The following is a 25,054-nucleotide window of genomic DNA, read 5'->3' on the forward strand; positions in this document are numbered from 1 at the left end:
GTGGATCTAGCTAGAGAGAAGTAATGGCACGGACGAAGAAAGCTAAAAAGCAGGGAGATTGTTAACTTACGTTTTTGTCCTTCTCTTAGCTTAAAACGGTCTGATAATTAAACTTCGAATCTAAACAATTTAATATTTTACAGCATAATCCCAGTTTAACTGTAATCTAAACAAGGCCAATTAATAAATATGCAAGCCCATAACTACAGTTTGGCCCATTAGTTTTTCCCCGCGCCAAATTTGCCCTAGTTCCTTTCTTCTTTCCCGCTATTTCCAAAATCTCCCAAAAGGTCAAGTTCCAGCAAAATGACACAATCTTTGTAATCAACATTGTTCTCCGTCAAGCTTCTCCTTCAAAATTCGTAAGCTTTCTGTTCTCTAACTCTTTTTGGTTTCAGTATATGAATCAATCCGACTTTGGAATCTCTACTTAAAAATAAAAATCGATCTTTTTGCTGCCCAGATAGTGAATAACCTTAAAATCGATGACGAGAGAGGAGACTGAAACCAGTGGAGAGGATATGATGATTGATGACCCAAAACCCAAAATCGAAAACGATTTCAATGTTCATTACCTCCGAATTTACTACGGCAAGTTTTAATCTTTATCACATTTGGGTATATGTCTCTTCATAAATCAAATCTGACTTTTTTCGCTCATAACAACATATATGCAGGAAATCTATTTCCTTACACTGATATTCACAAATGGCTTTCTTATGGGCACGGTACTTGTTTGTTTACTTGTCTTTCTTTCTTTCTGTCACACTCTTTAAAGGTTAGAAATGGTTGTGATGAATTGTATATTTGTCTGTGTTTGTGAATCTGTAGATGGGAAACATCCTGGTTGTGATGAATATTACTTTGGTAGAAGAGAATTCTCGTTTACGCTTGAAAACGATGTTTATTTGCGGTATAAGTCTTTCAAGAATGCTTCACTTATGGAAGCTGCTATCAAATCGAATTTTCCATACAAGATTGATATTGGTGCTGTGTATAGCGTTGATGTAAGTTGCAAAAATCCGTTTTTCAAGCTTTGGTGCTGGTCTATGAAACTAGATTTACTCATTTGAGTTTTGTAAATGTGTTTTTTCAGCCGGATAAGAGACATGCATATGCTCAAAGTGGAACCAATTTGTTTACTCCAGTGGAGAGGGAGTTAGTCTTTGATATTGTGAGTTTTAATATCTTATTAAGAATTTCGTATAATTGGTTTTGTGTTTTTGTTCTTACGTAGTTTGTTGCTTGACTTGAATATATTGTTTCCTCAGGATATAACAGATTATGATGATGTTAGATACTGTTGTTCGGGAGCCGATGTTTGCTCCAAATGCTGGCCTTTAATGACAGTTGCTATCAAAGTCATTGATACTTCCTTAAGAGGTATCAAAAATGTTTTCTTAACTCTCAAATGTATGATACAACTAGAGTTTGTAGTGTTCCTGAGATTTTCCATCCCTATGAGTTTTTGTAATATTTATAGCCCCTGTAACGTGAATGTCATTGTGGAGTTCACTTCTTGATCTAGTGTTTGTCAATGTGCAAGACTGCTTGGTCTTATCATAGAACAAACTTGTAGTCACTCATTCTGGTCTTGTCAATTGCAGAGGATTTTGGTTTCAAACACATCCTCTGGGTCTTCAGTGGACGTCGTGGAGTTCACTGTTGGGTTTGTGATGCTAAAGCTCGAAGGTGAAACAATTACTAACATTGTTTTTCACTTCGCTTGGTGTATGAATCACTTTCTGCATTTCATCTTCTGTTTTATGAAATGAAACGTTGTGTGATTAAATCCTGCAGGTTGACTAATGAACAAAGATCAGCAGTTGCTGAATACTTTCGTGTTTATAAGGTAGTGTTCTCAAGAGCTCAACGATGGTTTATTTTGTTGGTTTCTGGCATTGTGAAATTGTCTGAGTTCAATTATTGCCTATGTGACACAGGGAAATGAAAACAATGCAAAAAAGGTCGATCTGATGGGTCATTCTCTTCATCCGTTTCTTGCGTAAGGGTTTCTCCATCACCTCTGCCTTTCTGATTTCAAAAACACTGTCTTTGTTACTAATTTCTTCTGGGATTTTCAGGAGATCATATGTGGACTTTATTAAGAGTTTCTTTGAGGGTGAGTTACAAGCAACTCAAAGTATATTCTCAAGCAAAGAAAAGTATGAGAAGATACTTGGGATGATTACAGATGAAGGTATGAAAGAGTGTTGATGTATTTTTCCGCCTACGTGACGTCCTAATCTCAGTTTGTGTCATTTACAATGATTTGCATCTTCATGACAGATATTCAAGCAGACCTCAGAGGAAAGTGGGAGAATTCTGCGAGATCATCTCTATCAGAAGAAGCCACCAGCCTTTTAAGGTGGGAACAACTTAAGAAAGCTCTTCAATCGAAGAGAAACAAGGTGTGTAATGTTTTAAAGGAATTCAAAACATGTATGTTAAGTGTTGTGAAAACCTTATTTGTCTTTCACTCAGCTTTTAGCTTGATGAACTTGAATCTTAGTTTTGCTCATCTTCAATCTTGTATCCATAATGTTTTAGGCTCTATCACTGCGGACGTGCGTAGAAGAAATTGTCTTCACCTTTACGTATCCTCGAATTGATTTGGAGGTTTGTTCTACTCTATGCTACAATTTTCATAAACCCATTGTGCTATTATGGTAGATATTCCCTCGCCGTATTAGATCTTATAGCAACTGACAAGTTTTGTGACTGTTTAGTTGTATGGTTTCTTCTTTTATTGCAGGTTTCAAAACAAATGAACCATTTGCTTAAGGCACCCTTCTGCGTCCATCCAAAAACAGGTCCCTTTCATTGTTTCTTGAATATATCCTACCAGGTAATTACTCTCATATTCATACTTAGTTCAATGTATGAATGTTGTCTGGTTTTCAGGTCGTGTCTGTGTTCCTATTGACCCGAATAACTGTGATGAGTTTGATCCATTGGCAGTTCCAACTCTTTCACAGGTAAATTAATAATAGATAATGTGATACGCTAGAGTGTGGATCTGAATTATTTCATCAGAGAGATATTTTTCCTTAAGCTTATACTTCATCTTCTAATGATTTTCAGCTAATAGAAGAAATCAATTCCGGTGGCCTCAGAATGGACGTGGATGATGATGGTATGTTCTCAAATAGAATCAGTGTTGAATTGTTTTGGATTAGAGTTTACTATCATAGTTAATATGAGTTATTTAACACTTGCAGATTCAGATAGTAGTTTACTTGGGAAATCAATAAAGTTCTTCAGATCCTCATTCCTAGAACCCTTACTAAAATCATGCAAGGTAAATATCCCATTTCTCTACTTTTACCCACGGTTTTTAAACTGTGCTTGATCATACCAAAAAAAGTAAAACGGTTCTGATGTAGTTGTGGAAAGAGTTGTAATATGTTACTGCAATGTCTGCAGGAAGAAATAGAGAGTTCATACAAAACCAAGATTGCTAAGACTAAGGATTCATTCAGCTGGTGACCTTAGTAAGGTTTATAACCTGCTTATTTCAGTCTTAGTTTTGATTTCAGTTTGGTTCAGTTTGTAATGTACAAGTTTCTCTAAGCTTTATAATCTATCAGTAGAGTCTCTCTATCTTGTTGTGGTGTTTCCTAAGAAAATTATAGCCTTTGAGCGAGTGATTGAATATATTTATATGGTAATGAATCACACCGAGTCACCGATATTAGTTTTGTAATTAAAGATCGTTAAGATAGCGGATGTTGAAAGGGGTAGCCACAGTTTGGTCACCATCAAGAAGTGCTTTGGCAACAATGAGATTTGCAGCTTCGGTTGGGTGATACGCGTCCCAGAAGACAAACTTGGACCTGTCCTCACAAGCTGCTTGGCTTGAGTTCTGGTTAGGTCCCTTAAAGCATGCAAACGGTGGAAAGTAGCCGCCACAACACGGCTTGTCTGCGTTCTTCAAGCCTTCCAAAAAGTTCAAAATTAAACGTTTCAGTAGATTTTTATCAATGAATCCGTCGCTACTAGAATCAGTAAAAAAAAAAAAAAACTAATTCTTACCAAATAGTTGATAGTTCAAAACTAGTTTCAAGAATAGGTCGTAAGAGTTGGCGTAGACAAATGTAGTGTTGTAATCTTCGGATCTTAACTCATTGTTCAATGTCTTAAGAGAGTGTATAAGCTTCATGTTATAACCTCGGACTACTTGGTTGACTTGTTCGGAGCATTTTCCGGCTGGTATTAAATTCAACGCTCGAGCAAAGGGTATGCAACCGAGTGGCCCTACTCCAACCACCACGAACTTCCTACCTCCTAGCTGATGCAATCGCTGTAAACACGCAATTGACACCGATTTAGATTGTGTTTACGTTTACGTTCTGCTTATTGTAAGCTTGCTTGTAAAAAATTTGCAAAAACATTTTATGTTTTTTTTTTTTTTTTGCGCAAAGATATTTATGAAAACATTAAACGAAGGCATCAACGGACCCATGTAATTCTTTCTATTATTTCACCACGAATCAACTATATTGGACACAAGTGAATAAGTGATGATAACAAATGATCATAATAAATGTTTGACTCAGACTTGTCAAGGTAACAGAATTTGTAGCATTTTTGTCTATACAGTAGTAATGTACTATTTTTTATTACCTTAAGATGTGTGGTTAAATGGAGGACCATAGAATCTTGTAGGACATCAGTGGGGAGCTTGTCTTGAGAGAAGAAAGGTATTGATGGTTGAATATAATTCAAAATATCATTTGATCCAATTGTGATTGTGAACATTGCATTCTTCAACATCTCTTTTGTACCATTTTCACCAATCACTCTTACCATATATTCTCTACTCTTCTCAAAATTACTCACTTGTTCTCTCAGCGGAACTCGCCCGATCTGTCGCATATTCGCAAAATTTTCGTTTCGTAACAAATAAAAAACTAGTTTTAAAATTTTATTTTTGTTTCACAAAATTATCGATTTATAAACATAAATTTTATTTGAAAATGTTAGTAGATGGAGCTTACGAACAGAAGTCCAGTGTCGTCCAAGATTCCAGCAGCACCAGAAGCATAGTTGATTCCATTGCGAATTGTGTTAGCCTCAGTGTTTGGTTCAAGATATGGTGGTGGTGGTGATTTTGCTCCTAAGGCTTCACCTAATGTTTTAATTTATTCCAATAAAACTATATATTAGTCTATCTTATATTTATGAGTAATGATTATGTAGTATGTGTAAAACAAATAAACACAGAGTGGCATCATCTTAAACTAAGAAAAACATCGAGTGATTGAAGAGAGCTAGGACCAATTCAGAAACGGTTTACTAAATTATGAAAATTAAATAGAACTCCTTACCAAACTCCATGAATGTTGCATTTATGGAATTTGCCTTTGACTTCTCTCACATTACAAAATTTTAATTACTCTTAACTAATTTATTGGTCCAATCCAATTCAGTTATGACTTTACATGCTTTAAGAAGAGTCAGCTTATCAATTAGTTGACTTCAAGTGTGTACAAGGGTTTTGTTCTGTTAGATACTTTAGAGAATTAAATTCATATTATTGTAACTAACCGTTAAATCAAGCACATTTATTTCTAATTACGTAGTACTCGCTTTCACTATTTCTGAATGAATAAACTAAGGCAGGGCAATATATATATAACAAATACTAATTATTGTTATTATTTTTTGTAAAAACATATGCAATGTTTTAAATCTATTACTTGTGATTGTTTTTTTTGAATATTGTATCAGATATATATATGGTCGAATATCTAACAAGCTCTAAAGTGAATATAAACAAAAAAAAAAAAAAAATAAGATCTATGTTCTATGTCGCCTCTAAAATAAACATATTACATACCCACAATATCGGAAATGGTTCGACCATTAGTGAATCTTCCCGTGGGTTGGCCGTTGGAAGGTGCAAAATCGATGCCATAAGGCGAAGAATCAGCTTTTGACAATGTGAAGATATAGTTGTTGTTTCCAACATCTACCAATGAGTCTCCAAATATGAAGTTTGTGAACGATTGAGCAGCCTGAAAATGTGATAGCCAAAGGAGAAGAAAAGTGCAATTGAAAGGCTTGAGAGAACATCTATAAGTGAAATCCATTTTTAACTTTCTCAAAATATTTGCCAATGTGGTAGGAAGAAACGAAAGAGACTTGTTTGGTTAAATAAACTTGATTACGTTAATACTTTTTGAACCATTCCTTTTGCTTACGTATGTTACAGCATGACTTGTTCAAAAGATAGCACATGGTTCTTCTACGTACACTATTATTACTTTGTTGGTCGTGTAACACAAAAATTGTTTCGTCTTGTGTGCACATATACTCGACTTATATGACATTAACATGATCTCAAAAATAATCCTAAGTTACTTATAAAGAATATCTCGATTTTTGACTTCCAAGTTTGTAATCAATGTTATAAATAGGACAACAAGCTAGGCTAGGCTGTCTTTTAGATGGTTAATAGTCAAAGAGAGTGATGGCAAAGAGCTTAATTAATGGCACATGTGACTCATCGAACACGCTTCTTCATATCTTCTTCTTCTCAAACAACACTACAGAAATTTGTCTCCAAAAAAAAAAAAATAATAATAACGCTAAAGAAATTTTCTTTTAATATACCTCTATTGTTCAATATATATATTTGGCAGCCTCTATGTTCAATATATATAATATATATGTGGGTTAGTTTCAACTAAATACAATACCTGACTATGTCGGGATTCAAACAAAACCCAAACATTTAAACTTTACAATTATAAATTTAAAAAACCTTTAAAATGCAACTAAAAATGTTTTCTTGGTAAGAAAACACACAATTAATGTTTATAAAAAATAAACTAAGGATGGTATTTATTTGAATGCTTTTGTTAAATGTTATATAAATAGTTTTAAAGCTATTGTTTTACCAAAATAAACTAAATGTATATTATAAATACTAAATTTATTGGATTTAATTTATTTTAGTAAATTATCATTATATATATATATATATATATACATAATGTTAAAACTTAAAAGATGTTTAAAAATAAAATTTGGTTATTCATGTAATGACTATATTCAAGTTGTGACACATGTATATATCGACCCCAAAATAGACCTCTTATAAATTGTCATTCCACGTCACTTTTATCCGGGATTCCAGGTTATATGTAAAAAAACAAAAACTGATGTTCTACATCATTTAATAGAAAACTGAAATGTGATGGCACATACATAATGCATCTCCCAAGATGGTACAAAAGTAATCATTGTCCTTATTCTTCAGATTCAACCTTGAGACTACCCAATCTCCGTGGAGGGGTTTGAGCAGGAGATTCAAATATCCCCAAATAACTTGGAAAAGTAATTAAAATTTCATATAAGAGAACAAGTGTGTAAGCATGCAATTCAATCGAGCTCTCACGATATCCCCAATAGGACGAAGGAGGAACTCAGTCGGAGGCGGAAAGAAAATTGACATGATGCAGCTATTCCTCGATCCGACAGATCGTTTGGAAAGAACAATGCCTTAAAAACCAAACACGTTATTTTTTAAAGAAGAAAAACACATTACTTTAAATATATCATACCAAAGCAATATATGAAAATCATAATAACAGAAGTAACAATATGAAATACTGTAACGTTCAAACCAAATTAGGTTTGTGTCGAGAAGTTAATTTAAAAAAAAAAAAATTATCAAAGCTTTTATCAAACAAACGTTTCACTTGATGTAAAAACTATATTGTTTTTTTGAATTTAATTTAATATTAGATTCAAAAACAAAAAAAAAAGAACGTTCCAATACTCAAAAAGAATTGCATTGGAATTATCTCTCTGTTTATCTGATCAATACTCAAGCATTAGGTTGTATTCTAATTTAACTGTTAAAGGTCCACCGGTGTCTTCAGTGACGTATACGACCTTGGTACATGTTTTTTTACTTCACATGAGCCAATATACCACAATCTCCAAAAGATAAACGCAAGATGATAAACCACAAAATTTTACATGAATAGTAAATCATATTAAAGAGTACTTTTTATTTCAAGGTAAACAGTACTTGTTATTCAGACTTTAGTATATGTAAAACAGTATTTTCATAGGAACAAATATATAAACTAGTAAGTCATAGTAGTTACCTAATTGGTACTTTTAGACCTCAAAAGTCTCTCAAACCATAAATTAATATAGTACATTCCAAATTATAAACATATTATGAAAAAGTTTAATTAAAAATAAATATTTAATTTAGGTTTGCAAAAAAAGGTTCAACCTCCACCCAATTTCATGAGTTTGGACAGCAAATTATTTTAAATGAAACAATAAATTCATATATCTGTCTTCTACTATAAATTACCCTCTCTCTCTCTTATCATCATCATCAATTTATATAACCCTCTCAAAACACACATTTTTAAGATTCAAATAAAATCCCTTCTTCAACATTCACCACCACAACATCATGGGCATTGCACGGTGGCTCAACCGCACCGTGGGCTTCTTTGTCTTCGCTCTCCTCGACATTGCTGATTTCTTGCTTTGTTACACTTACAAGACTTTGGATTACTTCTTGGAATCCGAGAGGAAACCTTGCTACTGCTCTTCTCCACCAGAGGCTAAAGCCAAGACCGAGAAGATCATAGTGTCGGAACGAGGCGGGTACTCAAAGGTTGTGTCTCTAACAAGAAGTAAGATCCATTTCGATGAGATCTCGGACACGCTTTACTCACGTGGCCCTTCACTTCTAACGAGGCTCTCTAAGCTCGTGAGGTCCGTGAAATGTTTTAATTATAAGGGTTTGATCATGAGAGGCAATGTGGTGGAATCTTGTGATCATCATGAGTCTAAGAAAAAGATTAGCAAAGGTAAAAAGAGATTAATGACTTTGAATTCTACCGTGATTGAGAAATCTTCGACAGCTCCAAGATGGTCGGATTGCCATTGCAGTTTCTGCACTTCTTGGCTTACTTCTACCAACAGAGATTCTCTGTTTGTTAAAGTTCAACAACCCAAAGGTAATTAATTTATCCACTTCCTACATTTATTTGTATGTATATTATATATATACACACAAACAAATATAAATGAAATAAATGATTCAAAGGTTATTTGTTGTAAAATGCTAACATTAGCTTAAAAAAAATCAGCAATTACAAAAATAAATTTTCTTACAAGAATTATAACATTTTTACTAGTCTATATCAAATTATATGATTCAAAGGGTTCTACATTATTTGTTGTTACGTAAAAAGTACTAGAATTTAATATACTCATTACTATATTTTACTTGTCGCTATCCGATATCGGATACACAACAGTTTTCTTATTTTAGGTAATATATTAAGGTAACATATAAAATAAATGAAATATATGTAAAATATGTGCAGATAACAAGAAGGCCCGAGACAACGTTGTGTTTATACATGGTTTTGTATCATCATCCGCGTTTTGGACGGAGACTCTCTTCCCAAACTTTTCTGATTCAGCCAAATCGAACTATAGGTTCATCGCAGTCGATCTTTTGGGCTATGGAAGAAGTCCTAAGCCAAATGACTCATTATATACTTTAAGAGAACATTTGGAGATGATTGAGAAATCGGTGATCTCTAAGTTCAAGCTCAAAACGTTCCACATAGTAGCTCATTCCCTAGGCTGCATTTTGGCTCTTGCACTCGCAGTAAAACATCCGGGAGCTATCAAATCCCTTACTCTTTTGGCTCCTGTAAGTCAATTATACATACCCTCTACGAATCGATACTCGAGGAATAATAAGCTTCCGACTTAATGCTAATTGACAATAAGTGGTTATAATATGGCAGCCATATTACAAGGTGCCAAAGGGAGTCCAACCAGCGCAATACGTGATGAGGGAAGTGGCTCGGAAGGAAGTTTGGCCACCGATGCAGTTTGGTGCATCGGTGCTTAGCTGGTATGAGCACCTAGGCCGCACCATTGGCCTTGTCCTTATCAAGAACCATCAATTGATTGAATTTGTCACCCGCCTCCTTACCCTAAACAGGTACATATATTTTTTTTCATAGCAAGGTTTTTTATATGTCATAAATGGAAACCTAAATAAACTTGCTCTTAATCACGTTTCAATTTATTTAGAATAGATTTTATTTTCTTTTCTGGTGATAAACTCTAGAAGTTTCGGGTCTTTGGAAACTAGAATAAGCAACATCTAGAACAGAGAAGTTACGTCCACAATATTTGGATAACTAGAATAAGCAAAATCAACCCAAATATTACAGTGCATGCTGTTCGTCCGTTCGGAGAACAACGAAATGTGTAAAAGTCTATACGTTTAATGAACCAACCACTCGTCTTCTTCAATACCTTGAAGTTGACTCGGAATGGTTATATTTAATGAACCTACAACTTTTTTTTCTTTATGTAAATAATCTTTGATTGGTACACTATAGTGGTTCTTACATAAATTATGTGATACCATATTAGGAATTAATAGACGAGTTATGCAATCTAATAGCTTTATGTAGTAGAAAAAGTTGCCTTGAAACATAGAAAGCGACTTATAACGACCGTGTCTCCTCCATTATTTGGCCCCATTCAATTCCATTTTGTCGTTTCATATCTTAATAAGTATATGTATAACTTTTAACTATTTATACGCCATATAAATTAATTTATTTTCTTTCTATGTATGCAGGATGCGAACGTATTTGATAGAAGGATTCTTATGTCACACACATAATGGATCATTTCACACATTACACAACATCATCTTCGGGTCAGGAGCCAAGCTCGACTCGTATCTCGACCATGTCCGTGACCATGTGGACTGCGACGTCGCCATTTTCCACGGTGGCAAGGACGAGCTCATTCCTGTGGAGTGTAGTTACAGTGTGAAGAGCAAAGTGCCACGTGCCACTGTCCACGTCATCCCTGACAAAGACCACATCACCATTGTCGTCGGCCGACAAAAAGACTTTGCACGAGAGCTTGAGCTCATTTGGCAAAGAACCAAATCAACTTAAGTGAATATATTTTATAGTGATGAAACTCTTTTTTTCTTTTTTCTGTTTCTATTAAGTATATATTTTTCTTATTACAAAAGTTAGATAGATATCGTTTTCTATTCAATGAAGATTTTGTTTTAGTTTCCCAAAGAAAAAAATGTCAAGCCTCTAATTTTATTTTTCTTTTTATAAAAGAAAATTAGAGTATACGTGTATTGATTTTTTTTTTTTTTTTTTTTTTTCACATACGTGTATTGCTCTTGAGAGCCACTTCCGGTTATACAAAGAGTTTATGTGATTGTAATCGAATACTTTAATGTTTGTCGGTGTTAGAAAAAAATCGGTGATTAATGGTCTTTATTTGTTTTCCAGTCAGATTCATCATTCAAGTAATGTTTGTTTAAACGGCTTTTGTGCATTTTGGTATATTTTGTTTAAGAGTTTCTAAGAAACTTAACGAACATATATAACCTTTTCCAAAAATAAAATAGGTATAATTTGCTTATATATATTCAACTAATATCTTGTTTTTATTTTCCCTCATCAAAAAGAAAAAATTTAAGACTCTGTTTTTTTTTTTTTTTGAAAAGAATGTAGCAGCCTCTCTTAGACCACTGAAAATATTCGATCCTTTAAACCAAACAAAAAAGATATATATGAAGTGGTTGTGTGTTATCGAATAGTCTAATATTTGTCGATGTTAGACCAAATTCGGTGACTAATTAAGAGAATAACATGAATATTCGAAGTTGTTTTTTTTTCTTAATAAGATTTGAGTGCAACATGTGAAAGAGCGACTCATAATATTACAATGTTCGATAATTAACCAAGTGGTAAGATTTAGTTTCGGTCCTAGTAATCAGTTTTAAGAACCGTTTGTCAATAGATGTACTTTTTATATTTGTCATAATCATCTCATATCCATGGATTAGAAAATTAGTTAATTTAGAAAGAAAAAATATTAAAATACAAATTAAAAGAAGAAATACAAAAGAAATGATTTTCGACAAGAGAGGGAATTAAATGAAATGGGCCGACCATAACCATATTCTATGATGGTGAAATAAGACGTGGGCTTAGTTTACTTCTCAAGTAGTCTCTATCAGTCTATAGTTCGACTATGACTCTGTGTGAGCCTATTGAATGCATTCACGAAGAAAAATACCTTCACGATTACAAGTAATACCATATGTACTGTCAGAATACACGTTGATCAAAAATAAAATTTCAAAAACTATATAGTTTATATATAATTATTGATAAAAATAAGTGTTGCGGTAAAGTTTTATTAGGTATGGTCGGTAATGAAATCCGTATGAAACTTTCCGATGGCTTAGCTTCCGTATCAACATCAAATACACGAAAGTGCCTAAGGAACCTATCAAGAATACATGTTTCGGTAGCGTGTCAGCTCAGTCGAAAAACCACTGACCACCCAAGCCAAGCTCTAACAATGGTATCCAAAACTCAACATATATTTTGTCAATTTGAGGATTGGGAGAAATTATTTAGGTCACGATACCTAGTCGTTGAAAGTCAACTTACTAGTTCGAATTCTGAAACGAAAAAAATATATATTTTGATTTGAACTTCATATGATTCGTGTAAATCACCACATGAGTGTCCTAAATAACTTTACCTCATATTCTTGTTATAAAATTTTTATTTACTCTTCAACAAACGATTCCTCGAAAGATAGCTGCACCAATCCTCGGAAGATACCGGAAACGCGTAACTGTTACATAACGATAGTGAAAATCTTGCAAAATAGCTTATCGATTCCAAAATGCCTCAACATGGTAGGACAAATTAACGTGAAGGGTGTTGTGGATTTTGGTGTCCTTGAAAATGTACATATATCTGTTTTGTATTTCTTGAAGATGCTTTATAATGAATAGCATGTACAAGTTTTGTGAATGTGTTTGAATATTTCTTTGTATTAAAAGATATTTCATATAAATTTGTTTCATATATGATGGTGTTATGCCTAGTATAGGCGAAGTAACCAATGATTATAGTTACCATTAGTTATGATTGTTCGAGTGGCATTTTATATATAGCATTCCTATCTACTTAGATAAATGATAAACTACAATATTAAAGTGTTTGTGATGTCATTTGAAATGGATTTTGAAATTAAAACTTAGAAAAGTGATATCGGAGCATGGTTGGATCATGTGCTCATATAAGTGGAAAAAAAATCAAATGTTGTTCGAGTCAAGATGGGTTACAAACATATCAAAATGCAGATTTTTTTTTTCTTAGGTTCTATTGGATGTTGCCTAAAGATCATTGCGGGGTTGCCAACATAATTCTTAACACACCTACACTAACTTACTTTCTTTCAACTACCCCCTGCGCAACATCTTGGTATTTTTAGTATTAGCCAAATTAAGAATGGCAGTAGCTAGTGGTTCACCAAACTTATGTGTTTTGTCTTTGTTTTTGTCTTCTTTAGCCCGGACCACATTCAATTATTTTTTTTACCACATTTATAAGCATCAATGTTCCTTCAATGGCTTCAAAGAACGTATCAAATACATTGGGAGTTTGAGACATATATCTGGAACAACATAGTACATCTGTATTTTTCCTCAAAAATATGGGGACTAGAAATTTTTGAAAGTAAACTAAGCTATATATCTATAAATTAAAAGAAAGACGATAGAGAGATGCTAGGTAGATAAATGTTTTGAAATAAAACAATAAAGAAAGTGTAGTTGGTTTAAAAACTTAAGCATATATCTTTTCAAGATCGAATGTTATTCCACATTATCCCATTGTATTCACTTGCATGAATAAACACTCGTCGCATCTTAAGGCATATATATATACACATAAGAATTAAATTAATTAATATGCAAAAAAAAAGAGAGAGACAATTAAAGATAATATGAATGGTATATATAGTTTCACCCAAAAAAACATGAATGATGTATAGTGACAAAAACATAACAAATGTACTTGTTACATTAATTATATATAACCGGTGTTGGACAAATGTAAAAACATAACTGAAAGTGTGTTTTAAATAAGATAAATAGTACTACAAGTTAAACATGCAACTATATTTATAAAAGTTAGAAAGATCAAAACGGTTTTTACAAAGTTATCTAGAACAATCATATGAATAAGTTTTTTTTTTTACTTCATCTTTTTTCTTTTCGCTGTAAAGACACATTCGAAACTTTATAGAGTGAGTGAAATAGGATTGATTCTGTAGTTTCACCTTTGTGAATCATACGTTTCCAAAGATATAAAGTAAAAATGCAACAAGAAGAGAATTCACTCAAATTCTATTAAAAGTAATTTTTTGTAAGCATCACCTAAAGCAAAGCATCTGCTTCTCTCTTTTTTTTTTTTTTTTCCTGCAAGCATCTGCTTCTCTTATCCCATTCCACTTGTCCTTCTTTATTCTTCTAATTCTTTCCACTTACATAAATTCAGGTTTTTTGAAACAATAGATAAGTAAATATATAAGGAAATGAAACAAGAAACAACCAAAAATAAAATAATTTAATAATATATTTACGAAAAAGCTGACAAATAAGACTTTATTGAGTATATACATCGATCTTGAATTACGTTTTAACTAGTTTTTCTGTGATTTTGAGCATAATATACATCAAAACTCGGTTTGCTAAGTTTATGAATATTTGTTCTCCGTACATATACATGATACACAAAGTAAGAATCTGCTCTTGTTTTCTTCTAGCTATAAAATTAATTCCGAAGTCAACTATCAACCTCAAACTTGTGTAATTAACCTATACAACCAATTCATCACTTGAGATTAAAAAAGTTCGTAGCAAAACCAAACAAAGTAATCCATTACCATCCATAGAAATTGAAGTTGCTTGAACTTCAAAGAAACAAAGCTAAACCAATTACCACAAAAAGAGAAGATGAATGAAACCAAATCTAACCTGGAGATAGTTTACTCAAAGAAGGAAAGATCGAAGCGATATAATTGAGGGGAATGAAGCCTGGTCCGACGTCATTAACCGTAAAATGATCATTCATGTATAGACTAATGAATAAAGAAGAGACATATATATATAATCAAATATAGATCTAAGTTAAGGGCCTCGTGCCAGACAACATTCCCCTCAAAAGGAAAAGCTTCACTGAAGAACATGGACTCCATATAAGAAAACCCTAGCTTTTAACAGAGAGAGAGAGAGAGATGAGCTTAATTTATAAAGAAATAAAAGCTGAAAGAGGAGGAGACAAGAAAGCAATGATGAAAAGAAGAGAGGGAGGATATTATTAGGAAAAGATTGTGGAAATGTAGGGGGTAAAAAAAACAAAAGCTTAATAAAAAGGCAATTCGAAAAAGATAGAAAAGTCGAAAAGAACAAACATATATTAAAGTCATAATGATAAAAACAATTTGATGACTTATTTCCACCTCTTTTTTTAGTTCATCTTTGAATCTAATAATAATGATTTCACATGTAAATCCGTGAGTCGTCAATATTCTAGCTCTTGGAATAAAATGAACGTAAAACTATCTCGTGTTTTTTTTTTAAAGGAGTCAACTATTTTTTCTTGAATATATTTGATTTTGAATGATTACTAACTAAAACCTTAAAAGTCTATAGTCGTCGGATCGTTTTTATTATAATGACCAAAATTAAGTCAAGGTGTCTAATGAGAAAGTCAAAAGATTAGTTGAGAAAGGACCCAATATAGGTAAATGAATGAAAGATAAAAAAGAAAGAAGAGTGGTGAATTATTAGAACATGATTAGGTTTGGATTTGACGAAGATGTCATTAGAGAGAGAGAGAGAGAAGTGTCTTCACCGTCCTCATTTACTTCATGTGACAATCACATGCCTCCCATCTCTCCCTTACCCACACATACAATAAAGATACTTTCAAATACATAATTTTAAATTAGTATTTGACAAATACACAAATATTCTACATAGGTACAATACATAATAACTAGTAAGAAAGACCGACATTTTTTTTTTTATGAATGAAAATTATTCAGCCAAAGACTACATTTACAAATTACAATTACATGCAACTTTTTGCCAAAGTTTAAAGAGAAGATCAAAGTAAAAACAGATTGAGGTTTAGTTGGTTCGAATGTGTTTTCGTTGATACTTACGTATTTCGGTATCAAGAACACGATTACTAAAACAAATTTTGAAAGCAATGTTAAATACTTTAGAAGGAGTTACGTTTTTGATTTATGAGTATTCTTTCATCTAATATTGCAAAACAAATTCGTTTAACGAAGTCATAGAAAAATTATTTAAAATTGATATACAATAATCTTTTATCTATTTAGGTAATATTCGGAAAATTTTAGATCGAAACTCATACATCTTTTTATCGGAATATCAACTTCGCAACCTTTAGAAAATCCTATGAAACACAAATCTTTAAAAAGTCATAGAAAGCTACCATTAGACCAAAACCACTTGGTTATAGGTTTCTACTTTCTACCACTAAGATATGTAACATTATTACTCTTTGATCATATTCACTAATCATTTCGATTGTCATAACATATATCACCAAAACTCATTTGCGTTTTTAAGTTTTTAATGGAACAGAGGCACACCAAACTCATTTGTGTTTCGAAGTTTTTGCTGTTCATGTTGGAGGTAGACTCAAAGTTCTTCAGGACTTAGCTCACTAGCTGACTCTGCATCCCCAAAAGGTCGCTGTATGGTTTCAGAATAGACGAGCCAGGTCCAACACCAAGCATTACGTTGGATGCCGGTTACGAGTCTCTTGAGCCTCCTCCCTATGGACAGAACCGCGTCCTTCATCTTTCTTTACAACAGCTCACATGGTGTCACTGAAAACTGGTTTTCTGCAGCTGCAGGAGAACCAAGTATTGATATGGAGACTATAAAAGCAGAGCCATAGTGTCTGATTAAACGAAGCAGAGCCATAGTATCTGATTAAACTACAAATCTGTATGATCCCTTGGTAGTTGAAATAGTAAAAGCGTGAAGGAAGTGATCAAAGACATTTATCAAAATGTGTTTGTAAGAATGGTTGAGAAAAGGAAATATATCTTTGAGAGCATGGTTTTCGGTGATGAGAACTATTGGAAATAGTAACACAATGCTTAAACACACAGACCATCAATATATAAATACCACCCTCTAGTTGGAGAGTGGTCAAACAGAAGCCAATCTAAACACGATGCTTGTGTAGTTAACATTACTACAGCTAAAGATAATGAGAAGCTTCCTTTAACCAGAGATAAGACAAAAATTGAAATTGCAACCAACTCAATGCAAAGCCATATCACTTCTTCTTTCGGCAAGAAGATTATCTTATACAGAACCAAGATTAATCGTCCTAGTAAAAAGCAAATCTTATGTCTCTGATAGGAATCTATCACATACTAGGTACAAAACCCATCGATAGAACTAAGAGACTAGTCTATTTGTAACCTATGAGTGACTATTTAACAGCCTCATGAGTCATGACCTCAGAAAGCTAAGGAGAAATTCTCAAACTATATTAGTCAAGTGCAAAAGAACCAACGGATGTTATAGAAATTCCAAGAAGGCTTGTTCGTTTACATCCTCATTGATCTACTTGAAAATTTTATTCTAAAAGGCAAGATTCATAGCTCTTATAGCTCACTCTTGACCTTAGCATCCCCATTTGGTAACACACTTTGCGTTTGAGCCAACCGTTTTGCTTCCTGAATTCAAATGAAAATAAATTTATCACCTTGACTAACTATTGTAGAAACTATCTCAGATGAGAAACAAAGGAACGTCAACAACTTACAGCAGCATAACTAGCACGTATGTCTCTATACCGATCGACTTCATCAGGAAAAGCCTGTTCAAGCTCCTCCAAGAGATGTTTTCTCAAACCCTGTACCAAACAATGTCGACTTTAAAATCATGAGTGGCCAAATTGAGAGAACCAGTAGAGCAAAAGGAGTCACCTTAAAAGCATCACTCTTTCCCTTTGTAACTTGATTTTTAGCAATGCAGTTCTTATTAAGAACATCTTTTGTAAACTCATCTGGGTTCTTCCCATCATCAATCAAGCTACAACAAACAAAGATATATAAACATAAGAGAGCAACAAAAATTCTCTAAAGAGTCTAAAAAGGGACTTGTTCTCACTTAAGAACCTCAATGGGGACTTGAATGTTGCATTTATCAGACAACTTAGCCATATTATCAAGCTCCATCACAAGAGAATTGCTGCAGATAGAGACAAAATTTCAATCACACAATACTCAAAACAATGGATCAATAGAGAAGAAGAAAAGTTACAGGCGTTGGAGGAGGTGAAGCTGAGAAGCAGGTGTGAAAGAAGAGACGGTGAGTTTTAATTGATGAAGGAGTTCTAAAATTTTCTGATTCGAGTTTATAATTTGGTTCAGCTTCTCATTTGAATCGTCGACGGTTGCAATTGCATTGATTTCGGTTTTTATCGAACCGTTGATTTCACCAATTCCGGCGATTGTGTTCTGTGTTTGATCCATCACCGAATAACTAGAAACGCGATTAAAACACACACAAATTAGGGTTTTGAATCACGGAAACATAGAGGTTGAGGGAAACAATTTATGTAGAGATCAATTCCAATTGACACAACTGGATGAAATTTCTGGGAACGATGAAACCCTAGGACCACCGACGAAGAAGAAGAAGAAGAAGAAGAAGTTCAGAGAGCGTACATGGATGGATTTGAGAAGAAGATCACAGGCGCAAAGTCAAAGTGGTCAAAAGAAAATTAACAATCGAGTTTTGAATTTGTTGTAGTCATTAATGGGCCTTTGGGCTTTTATATGGTTTTCAATGGAGTTAAGTCATGTCCATTTACGGTTACTTAAACTAATGGGTCTATTGTTTTGAACTTTTGATTTTAAAAGGTGGAGATGGTTCTGAATCTCTCTGGTTAAGTATCAATCCATGAGACCTTTTTTTTTTTTTTTTGAATGAATGTGTGAAATTATATTCAACTAAAACAACTGTTTTACAAATCAAATTCAACTAAAACAACTGACAAATTAAATCTCTCTGGTTAAGTGGTACATTTTTAATGTCTCTAGTCTCTACACATAAACGATTAACATGAGAGTTCACCAAATCTTTTCCAATTGGGTTTGTTCACTTGGTTTCGTTGGTTTTAATCTTCACAAATAAAAAAATGGTTTTAAGTAAATAGAAAGAAAAAAGAAAAGAAAAAAAGAGTAATCGAAGGAGCTGTAATCTTCACAAAGAGCACTTGATTATAACATTGAATCTTTTGCAAAAAAGATAAAAATCTTTTCAAGAAACTGATCCATCCAAAATACTATCTTGTCTTCACTCTTCAAAATTCCTGTCATTACTCTCTCGAACCCTTTCTCTTTTCGAATCTCCACTTTTTTTTCTATCTTCTGCTTCTTCTTCTTCTCTCTTCAATGATTCCACTCTCACAAAATCTCCATGACTACAAAACGCATAGACAGAGATCTCCCATCTTCCGACGATCCTTCCTCCGCTAAACGCCGTATCGAATTCCCCGAAGAAACACTCGAAAACGACGGTGCTGCCGCAATCAAACTCCTTAGCTTACTCCTCCAATGCGCCGAATACGTAGCTACTGATCATCTCCGTGAAGCTTCAACACTTTTATCCGAAATCTCCGAGATATGTTCTCCGTTCGGTTCCTCGCCGGAGCGAGTCGTCGCTTACTTCGCTCAAGCGCTACAAACGCGCGTGATCAGCTCTTACCTCTCCGGCGCGTGTTCTCCCCTCTCCGAGAAACCACTCACTGTTGTTCAGTCTCAGAAAATCTTCTCCGCCTTGCAGACTTATAACTCCGTTAGTCCTCTGATCAAATTCTCACATTTCACGGCGAATCAAGCCATTTTTCAGGCGCTTGACGGAGAAGATTCCGTTCATATCATCGATCTCGATGTTATGCAAGGTCTTCAATGGCCGGCTCTATTTCACATCCTCGCTTCACGTCCTCGAAAACTCCGATCAATTCGAATCACCGGATTTGGTTCCTCCTCCGATCTACTCGCTTCAACTGGCCGGAGACTCGCCGATTTCGCATCATCGTTAAACCTCCCTTTCGAATTTCATCCAATTGAAGGCATAATCGGAAACCTAATCGATCCGAGCCAACTCGCAACGAGACAAGGAGAAGCTGTGGTGGTTCATTGGATGCAGCACCGGTTATATGATGTTACAGGGAACAATCTCGAGACGTTGGAGATTCTACGGAGGCTGAAACCGAATCTGATCACGGTGGTGGAGCAAGAATTGAGCTACGACGATGGAGGAAGCTTTTTAGGAAGATTCGTGGAGGCTTTGCATTATTATAGCGCGTTGTTTGACGCGCTAGGAGATGGATTGGGTGAAGAGAGTGGTGAGAGATTCACGGTGGAGCAGATTGTTTTGGGGACGGAGATAAGAAACATTGTGGCGCACGGAGGAGGAAGAAGGAAGAGAATGAAGTGGAAAGAAGAACTGAGCCGGGTCGGGTTTAGACCTGTTTCGCTTCGGGGTAACCCGGCGACACAAGCGGGTTTATTGTTGGGTATGTTACCGTGGAATGGATATACTTTGGTTGAAGAGAATGGAACCCTCCGTCTTGGCTGGAAGGATCTCTCGCTTTTGACTGCCTCTGCCTGGAAATCTCAGCCGTTCGATTGATTTTATTTTTATTTTATAATGCAAACTGCAAAGTGATCATTAAGATTTTTTGTTTTGAAAATATTTCCAAACAAATTACGATAATTACGATAAAAAAAAGTCTTCATTGACGCAAAAAGTTGTTGATATTGAGAATGAGAAGGTTGTTGATACTAAAAATGAGAAGGTTCATGTTAGATAACTATATGCATAAGAGAGGTTCTTGTTAGATAACTATATGCATAAGAGAGGTTCATGTTAAATAACTCAATAAGCATAAGAGGTTATGACTATACACATATCTGTTAATAAAGTCAGCTACAACAAATAGAAGGTCTAATATCATAGACGATACCACCATGAAAAATCATCATTTCTCATAGTATTCATGAAAAACATCAAGTGGAATTTTTATGAGACCATCAACTTCTTACATTTAGTGAAACTGGTTTTTAATTTGTTCCTTCAATTCTTAAATCAAATCTAGAATTCATACAACTTGAGATTCTTAGAAAATTCAGGATACTTGTCTCTTTTTTCTTCTTTTTTTGTACAATTTTAAAAGAAAGATGTAGTGCAAAAGCCAAAAATCGAAAACAAAAACCAAAAACTAACAAAATAAAAATAAAATGACAACCATTCTTTTTTTTGGGGGGGGGGGGGGAGGAGGGGAGGGGGGGAAAGAAGAAAGAATGACCCAACTGTATGAAGGCCCATTAAAAAAGTGGGCCCAATTTCTATAAACGACCTTCGACTTTTTCAATAATCAATTTTCATCCAATTCAACTCAGGAAATTGCTATGATTTTACTCTGAGAATCAGAAGAAGAAATCTCGGTGAGCAAAATCCCTAGTTTTGGGATGATGTTTCCACGACTACGATTGACGAAGGTCTTCTTCTCCCCGATCATCGCCGGGAAATGGATCGTCTTTGCCGACGGTAGCAGCGGCGGCGGCGTTGGTAGAAATGGCTACTACGGTGGATTGTGGTCGTCGGCCGTTATTCCTTCCAATGTTGGTTTAGCTGTCGCTGTCACCGTCATGGCCGTGGCCGTCGCTTTCACCGTCTACTCTCGTAGGTATACACACAAAAACGATCTGATTTATGTTCTAATCGATTTCTTCAAAGCAAAGAAGCAATGCTTGTTCACTACTTAGTTAAGTAGTTATTTGGTATCCATAGATTTGATTGGTTCTTGCTTCTTTGTTACCTCACCAATTCGAGGCTGGATCGTCATGCCTTTAGGTTCGAAGAATTCTCTGTTAGTTAGGTTATTGTGATTGAGTTCTTGGTCCAATGTTAGCTGCTAACTCGTACTTCCACTACCTCTTCTTGTCATGGAACTTGTAAGACTCTCAGGCTGAACATAGTCCTGGCCATATTCTGTATTCATAGACTCTGATGCGTATAATGATTTTGAGGCTCGAAGCACTAAGGCTTTTTATAGTATAATGAGGGAAAATGTAACCAATGTTTAATGTTTACTTTTAGGTTGTTTGCTGGGTTGTCTCTTTTTGTATGACATGCTCTCTTGGTTAGTATTGAACAAACAAAGTGATTCTAGAAGGGTCCTTAGGTGGAAGTCTGAAACTTCATGAACTTTGTATAAACTCCTAAAGGAACTCTCGATAATCAACTCCCCAAGCTTTGTATTTGTGTTTCTTCTTTTGCAATTTTGTCAGATACATAAGCTTTTTGTTGCTAAATCTCTTATCATCGAATTCAGAAATCTGTTTTTGTTGTTATAACTCTTTCTACAACCCAAGCAATGAAGCTATTTTGTTTAAGTTCTGCATCATAAATATGCATACCATGAAGAGTTGGATCGAATAATTGCAGCCTGATATGATCTTTTGTCTTCTGGTCCTTATTCTAATTCTTGGCATCTCTTGGACTGTTTCTGTATGTAGTGATGAAGTGGTTAAGAGTCTTAGGTCTTCTGATGTGTGATAGAACTCCATTGATACTTTCAATTATTTTTAACATATATGAATATAGGACATAACATGTACCATTTAGCCTGTCTTATTTGTTCAAAGAAAGCTTTTTATCACTACATTTGGTTTGGTTTTATGTAATTTTTTTTCTTTCTAAACTTACTGGACGAAGTTGCTCATTTTCTGCTCATCTACTTCTTCAGAGGAAGCATTGGATCACCGTGGTCACTAAGGAGAAGAAAGCGAGTTCTTCAACCTAAACAATGGAATGCTTTTTTCACAGAGGAAGGGCGACTCAGTGATGGAGGTGTCAAATTTCTGAAGAAAGTTCGTAGTGGGGTATGTTGCTAAATAAGAAAAAAATCTGCTGTAATCTGCAGTTGATAACCTTTTGACACTTTGATATACTAATTTTTATTTTTGTTTCAGGGTGTACATCCAAGCATCAGACCAGAAGTTTGGCCGTTCCTTCTTGGAGTGTAAGAATCAGCATCTTGTCACTTTTCCTTGTTTTTTGTATACTTTTATGAGTTTTATCTTTTTCGGCTACCATTGGGGGTTTTCTGTTCGGCCTTATGTTCATACTCATGCATGGTCTATTGATATTAGCTTTTTCTTTGGGGATATTGATGTTATGTAGGTTTAAGGTTGAATAAACAGTGCATCAGTAAAGCATTCATTAACTAGGAGATCAGAGAGTTGCCTTAATGTTTTTCTATCAAGAGATTTATAAGATTAGTCCTAGTTTCGCCATACCAAACTCCACCAGCCGTCGCCCTACATTCCATTAACTTGATAATGAAACCTGTGCAAGTTATTTGTAGTCTTTATCATCTCGACACATTGTAACCTTATGCTACTTACCTCTCACAGGTATGACTTAAAGAGCAACAAAGAAGAAAGAGACTCCATTCGACAGCTGAAACTGTATGTTTGCTTATACTTATTGAGAGTTTAATGGCTTCTCAACTTTCTACCAAATGTTACGTTTCCCATTTATCTCTGTTCTCCTAGGTGGCAGCTGGTTATTAACTTGCTCAATGTGTTGATAAAACTAGGAATAAGAAGTAGTAGTTTGGAACTCCTACACTGAGATTTCGAGTCAGTTTGTAAGTAACGTCTTTTATATCTGTAAATCCTGCAGGACGGAATATGAAAACCTGCGGAGACAGTGTCGCGAGATTCATGAACGCTATGAAAATGTCTGCGACTCAAAGGAGACAGCTCAGAGCAGCAACACTGAAGACAGTCAGGTTCTTGAATCCCATGATATTGAGGAAGTCGAGAGTTCCACAAGAACCATCACCGTAGATGAATCAGAGAAGTTGAATTCTGAATCGATTATGCAGGATGAGAACTGTGAAAAGAGCGATGTCACCACAGAAGATGCTGCTGGTAATGATTCAGACTCAACCAATCCTGAAGAAACCGAGACTTCACCTTTTCTAGCTAACGAAGAAGTAGAAAGCCACAATACTGTTAACCAAGAAAAAGAAATTTCGTCTCCATCATCAAAGCCAAAATCTCAGGCAGCGGACGAGGATTTCATGTCAACTTGGCAGAGAATTATCCGCCTAGATGCTGTGAGAGCAAATGACGAATGGGTGCCCTACTCACCAACTCAAGCTGCTGTTTCTGAGACAAAAGCCCGGGGAATAGCCATTCAGGTTGGTCTCAATGACTATGACCACTTGGAACCCTGCCGGATATTTCACGCAGCCCGCCTGGTCGGGATCCTTGAAGCCTACGCAGTCTATGATCCAGAAATTGGTTACTGTCAAGGAATGAGCGACTTACTATCTCCTTTAATCGCAGTGATGGAAGACGACGTCTTAGCATTCTGGTGCTTTGTTGGCTTCATGAGTAAAGCACGGCATAATTTCCGGTTAGACGAGGTTGGAATCAGGCGGCAACTCTCAATGGTATCGAAAATCATAAAATTCAAAGACATTCACTTGTACCGACACTTGGAGAACCTTGAAGCAGAAGACTGCTTCTTTGTATACCGTATGGTTGTAGTTCTGTTCAGACGAGAACTAACCTTTGAGCAGACGTTGTGTCTCTGGGAAGTAATGTGGGCGGATCAAGCTGCAATACGAACTGGGATTGCGAAGGCGACATGGGGGAGAATCCGGTTACGAGCACCACCGACAGAAGATTTGTTGCTTTACGCGATAGCTGCAAGCGTGCTGCAGAGGAGGAAGACGATAATAGAGAAATACAGTGGGATGGATGAGATAATGAAGGAATGTAACAGCATGGCTGGTCATCTTGATGTTTGGAAACTTCTAGACGATGCTCATGACTTAGTCGTCAATCTTCACGACAAGATCTAAGACTACTTATATCTTTCACTCTTGTTCTCTCTCTTTACTTGTTTGTTGCATTCTTTGTTATTTGTTACATAAAATGTGATAAAAACCGTTGTCCTAAAACGCATGAAAATGTCTTCACTATTGCTAAAATTAAATGTAGAAAAACTTAGCCAAACGAGAACCCGCTGAGGCTAAAAGAAGGACTTGAC

General features: G+C 35.0%; 7 protein-coding genes, 2 long non-coding RNA genes and 1 other non-coding gene across 12 annotated transcripts; 6 read left to right on the forward strand and 4 right to left on the reverse strand.

Annotated features, from left to right (window-relative positions):
- Window positions 1-260: 260 nt before the first annotated feature.
- POLA3 (DNA primase POLA3) lies at window positions 261-3,691 on the forward strand. The gene is made up of 17 exons (NM_123553.6): window positions 261-362; window positions 464-591; window positions 678-728; window positions 832-1,007; window positions 1,097-1,174; window positions 1,272-1,383; window positions 1,608-1,692; window positions 1,801-1,852; window positions 1,944-2,005; window positions 2,085-2,200; window positions 2,290-2,411; window positions 2,551-2,619; window positions 2,756-2,813; window positions 2,905-2,978; window positions 3,085-3,136; window positions 3,222-3,301; window positions 3,427-3,691. The coding sequence occupies exons 2-17, from the start codon at window positions 486-488 to the stop codon at window positions 3,487-3,489; spliced, it is 1,356 nt and encodes a 451-aa protein (NP_199003.5). The 5' UTR covers window positions 261-362; window positions 464-485; the 3' UTR covers window positions 3,490-3,691.
- AT5G41890 (GDSL-like Lipase/Acylhydrolase superfamily protein) lies at window positions 3,626-6,117 on the reverse strand. Its single transcript, NM_123554.3, has 5 exons — window positions 5,843-6,117; window positions 5,001-5,131; window positions 4,627-4,869; window positions 4,036-4,303; window positions 3,626-3,939 (listed from the first exon to the last, which is right to left on the reverse strand). The coding sequence occupies exons 1-5, from the start codon at window positions 6,093-6,095 to the stop codon at window positions 3,707-3,709; spliced, it is 1,128 nt and encodes a 375-aa protein (NP_199004.2). The 5' UTR covers window positions 6,096-6,117; the 3' UTR covers window positions 3,626-3,706.
- Window positions 6,118-8,349: 2,232 nt separating this feature from the next.
- Window positions 8,350-11,314, forward strand: AT5G41900 (alpha/beta-Hydrolases superfamily protein). Its single transcript, NM_123555.3, has 4 exons — window positions 8,350-8,999; window positions 9,372-9,706; window positions 9,804-10,003; window positions 10,655-11,314. The coding sequence occupies exons 1-4, from the start codon at window positions 8,447-8,449 to the stop codon at window positions 10,980-10,982; spliced, it is 1,416 nt and encodes a 471-aa protein (NP_199005.1). The 5' UTR covers window positions 8,350-8,446; the 3' UTR covers window positions 10,983-11,314.
- A 1,857-nt stretch (window positions 11,315-13,171) lies between these two features.
- On the forward strand, window positions 13,172-13,444 carry AT5G06255. The gene has a single exon (NR_142903.1). It is a non-coding gene; the product is annotated as an other RNA (long non-coding RNA).
- On the reverse strand, window positions 13,315-13,640 carry AT5G06275. The gene has a single exon (NR_142904.1). It is a non-coding gene; the product is annotated as an other RNA (long non-coding RNA).
- Window positions 13,641-14,934: 1,294 nt separating this feature from the next.
- MIR166e lies at window positions 14,935-15,077 on the reverse strand. Its single transcript, NR_143320.1, has one exon. It is a non-coding gene; the product is annotated as a microRNA ath-MIR166e precursor (primary transcript).
- A 1,392-nt stretch (window positions 15,078-16,469) lies between these two features.
- AT5G41908 (uncharacterized protein) lies at window positions 16,470-16,940 on the forward strand. Its single transcript, NM_001344424.1, has one exon. It carries the CDS (start codon window positions 16,698-16,700, stop codon window positions 16,851-16,853), a length of 156 nt encoding a protein of 51 aa, NP_001318726.1. The 5' UTR covers window positions 16,470-16,697; the 3' UTR covers window positions 16,854-16,940.
- A 165-nt stretch (window positions 16,941-17,105) lies between these two features.
- MED10A (Mediator complex, subunit Med10) lies at window positions 17,106-18,710 on the reverse strand. 3 transcript variants are annotated; one of them, NM_123556.3, is made up of 6 exons: window positions 18,643-18,710; window positions 18,236-18,457; window positions 18,083-18,163; window positions 17,899-18,004; window positions 17,736-17,825; window positions 17,106-17,646 (listed from the first exon to the last, which is right to left on the reverse strand). In NM_123556.3, the coding sequence occupies exons 2-6, from the start codon at window positions 18,445-18,447 to the stop codon at window positions 17,575-17,577; spliced, it is 561 nt and encodes a 186-aa protein (NP_199006.1). In that variant the 5' UTR covers window positions 18,448-18,457; window positions 18,643-18,710; the 3' UTR covers window positions 17,106-17,574. The 3 variants fall into 3 exon arrangements, with proteins under 3 accessions (NP_199006.1, NP_001331138.1, NP_001331137.1); NM_001344426.1 differs by lacking the exon at window positions 18,643-18,710 and adding an exon at window positions 18,561-18,600 and having other exon boundaries at window positions 17,224-17,646; NM_001344425.1 differs by having other exon boundaries at window positions 18,236-18,710.
- Window positions 18,711-19,057: 347 nt separating this feature from the next.
- AT5G41920 (GRAS family transcription factor) lies at window positions 19,058-20,839 on the forward strand. Its single transcript, NM_123557.4, has one exon. The coding sequence runs from the start codon at window positions 19,397-19,399 to the stop codon at window positions 20,612-20,614; it is 1,218 nt and encodes a 405-aa protein (NP_199007.1). The 5' UTR covers window positions 19,058-19,396; the 3' UTR covers window positions 20,615-20,839.
- A 433-nt stretch (window positions 20,840-21,272) lies between these two features.
- AT5G41940 (Ypt/Rab-GAP domain of gyp1p superfamily protein) lies at window positions 21,273-25,024 on the forward strand. The gene is made up of 5 exons (NM_123559.5): window positions 21,273-21,671; window positions 22,734-22,869; window positions 22,960-23,009; window positions 23,404-23,457; window positions 23,675-25,024. The coding sequence occupies exons 1-5, from the start codon at window positions 21,454-21,456 to the stop codon at window positions 24,864-24,866; spliced, it is 1,650 nt and encodes a 549-aa protein (NP_199009.2). The 5' UTR covers window positions 21,273-21,453; the 3' UTR covers window positions 24,867-25,024.
- The last annotated feature ends 30 nt before the right edge of the window (window positions 25,025-25,054 follow it).

Source organism: Arabidopsis thaliana, chromosome 5 (genome assembly GCF_000001735.4).
Source record: "Arabidopsis thaliana chromosome 5, partial sequence".
In the NCBI taxonomy this organism is placed as follows: Eukaryota; Viridiplantae; Streptophyta; class Magnoliopsida; order Brassicales; family Brassicaceae; genus Arabidopsis; species Arabidopsis thaliana.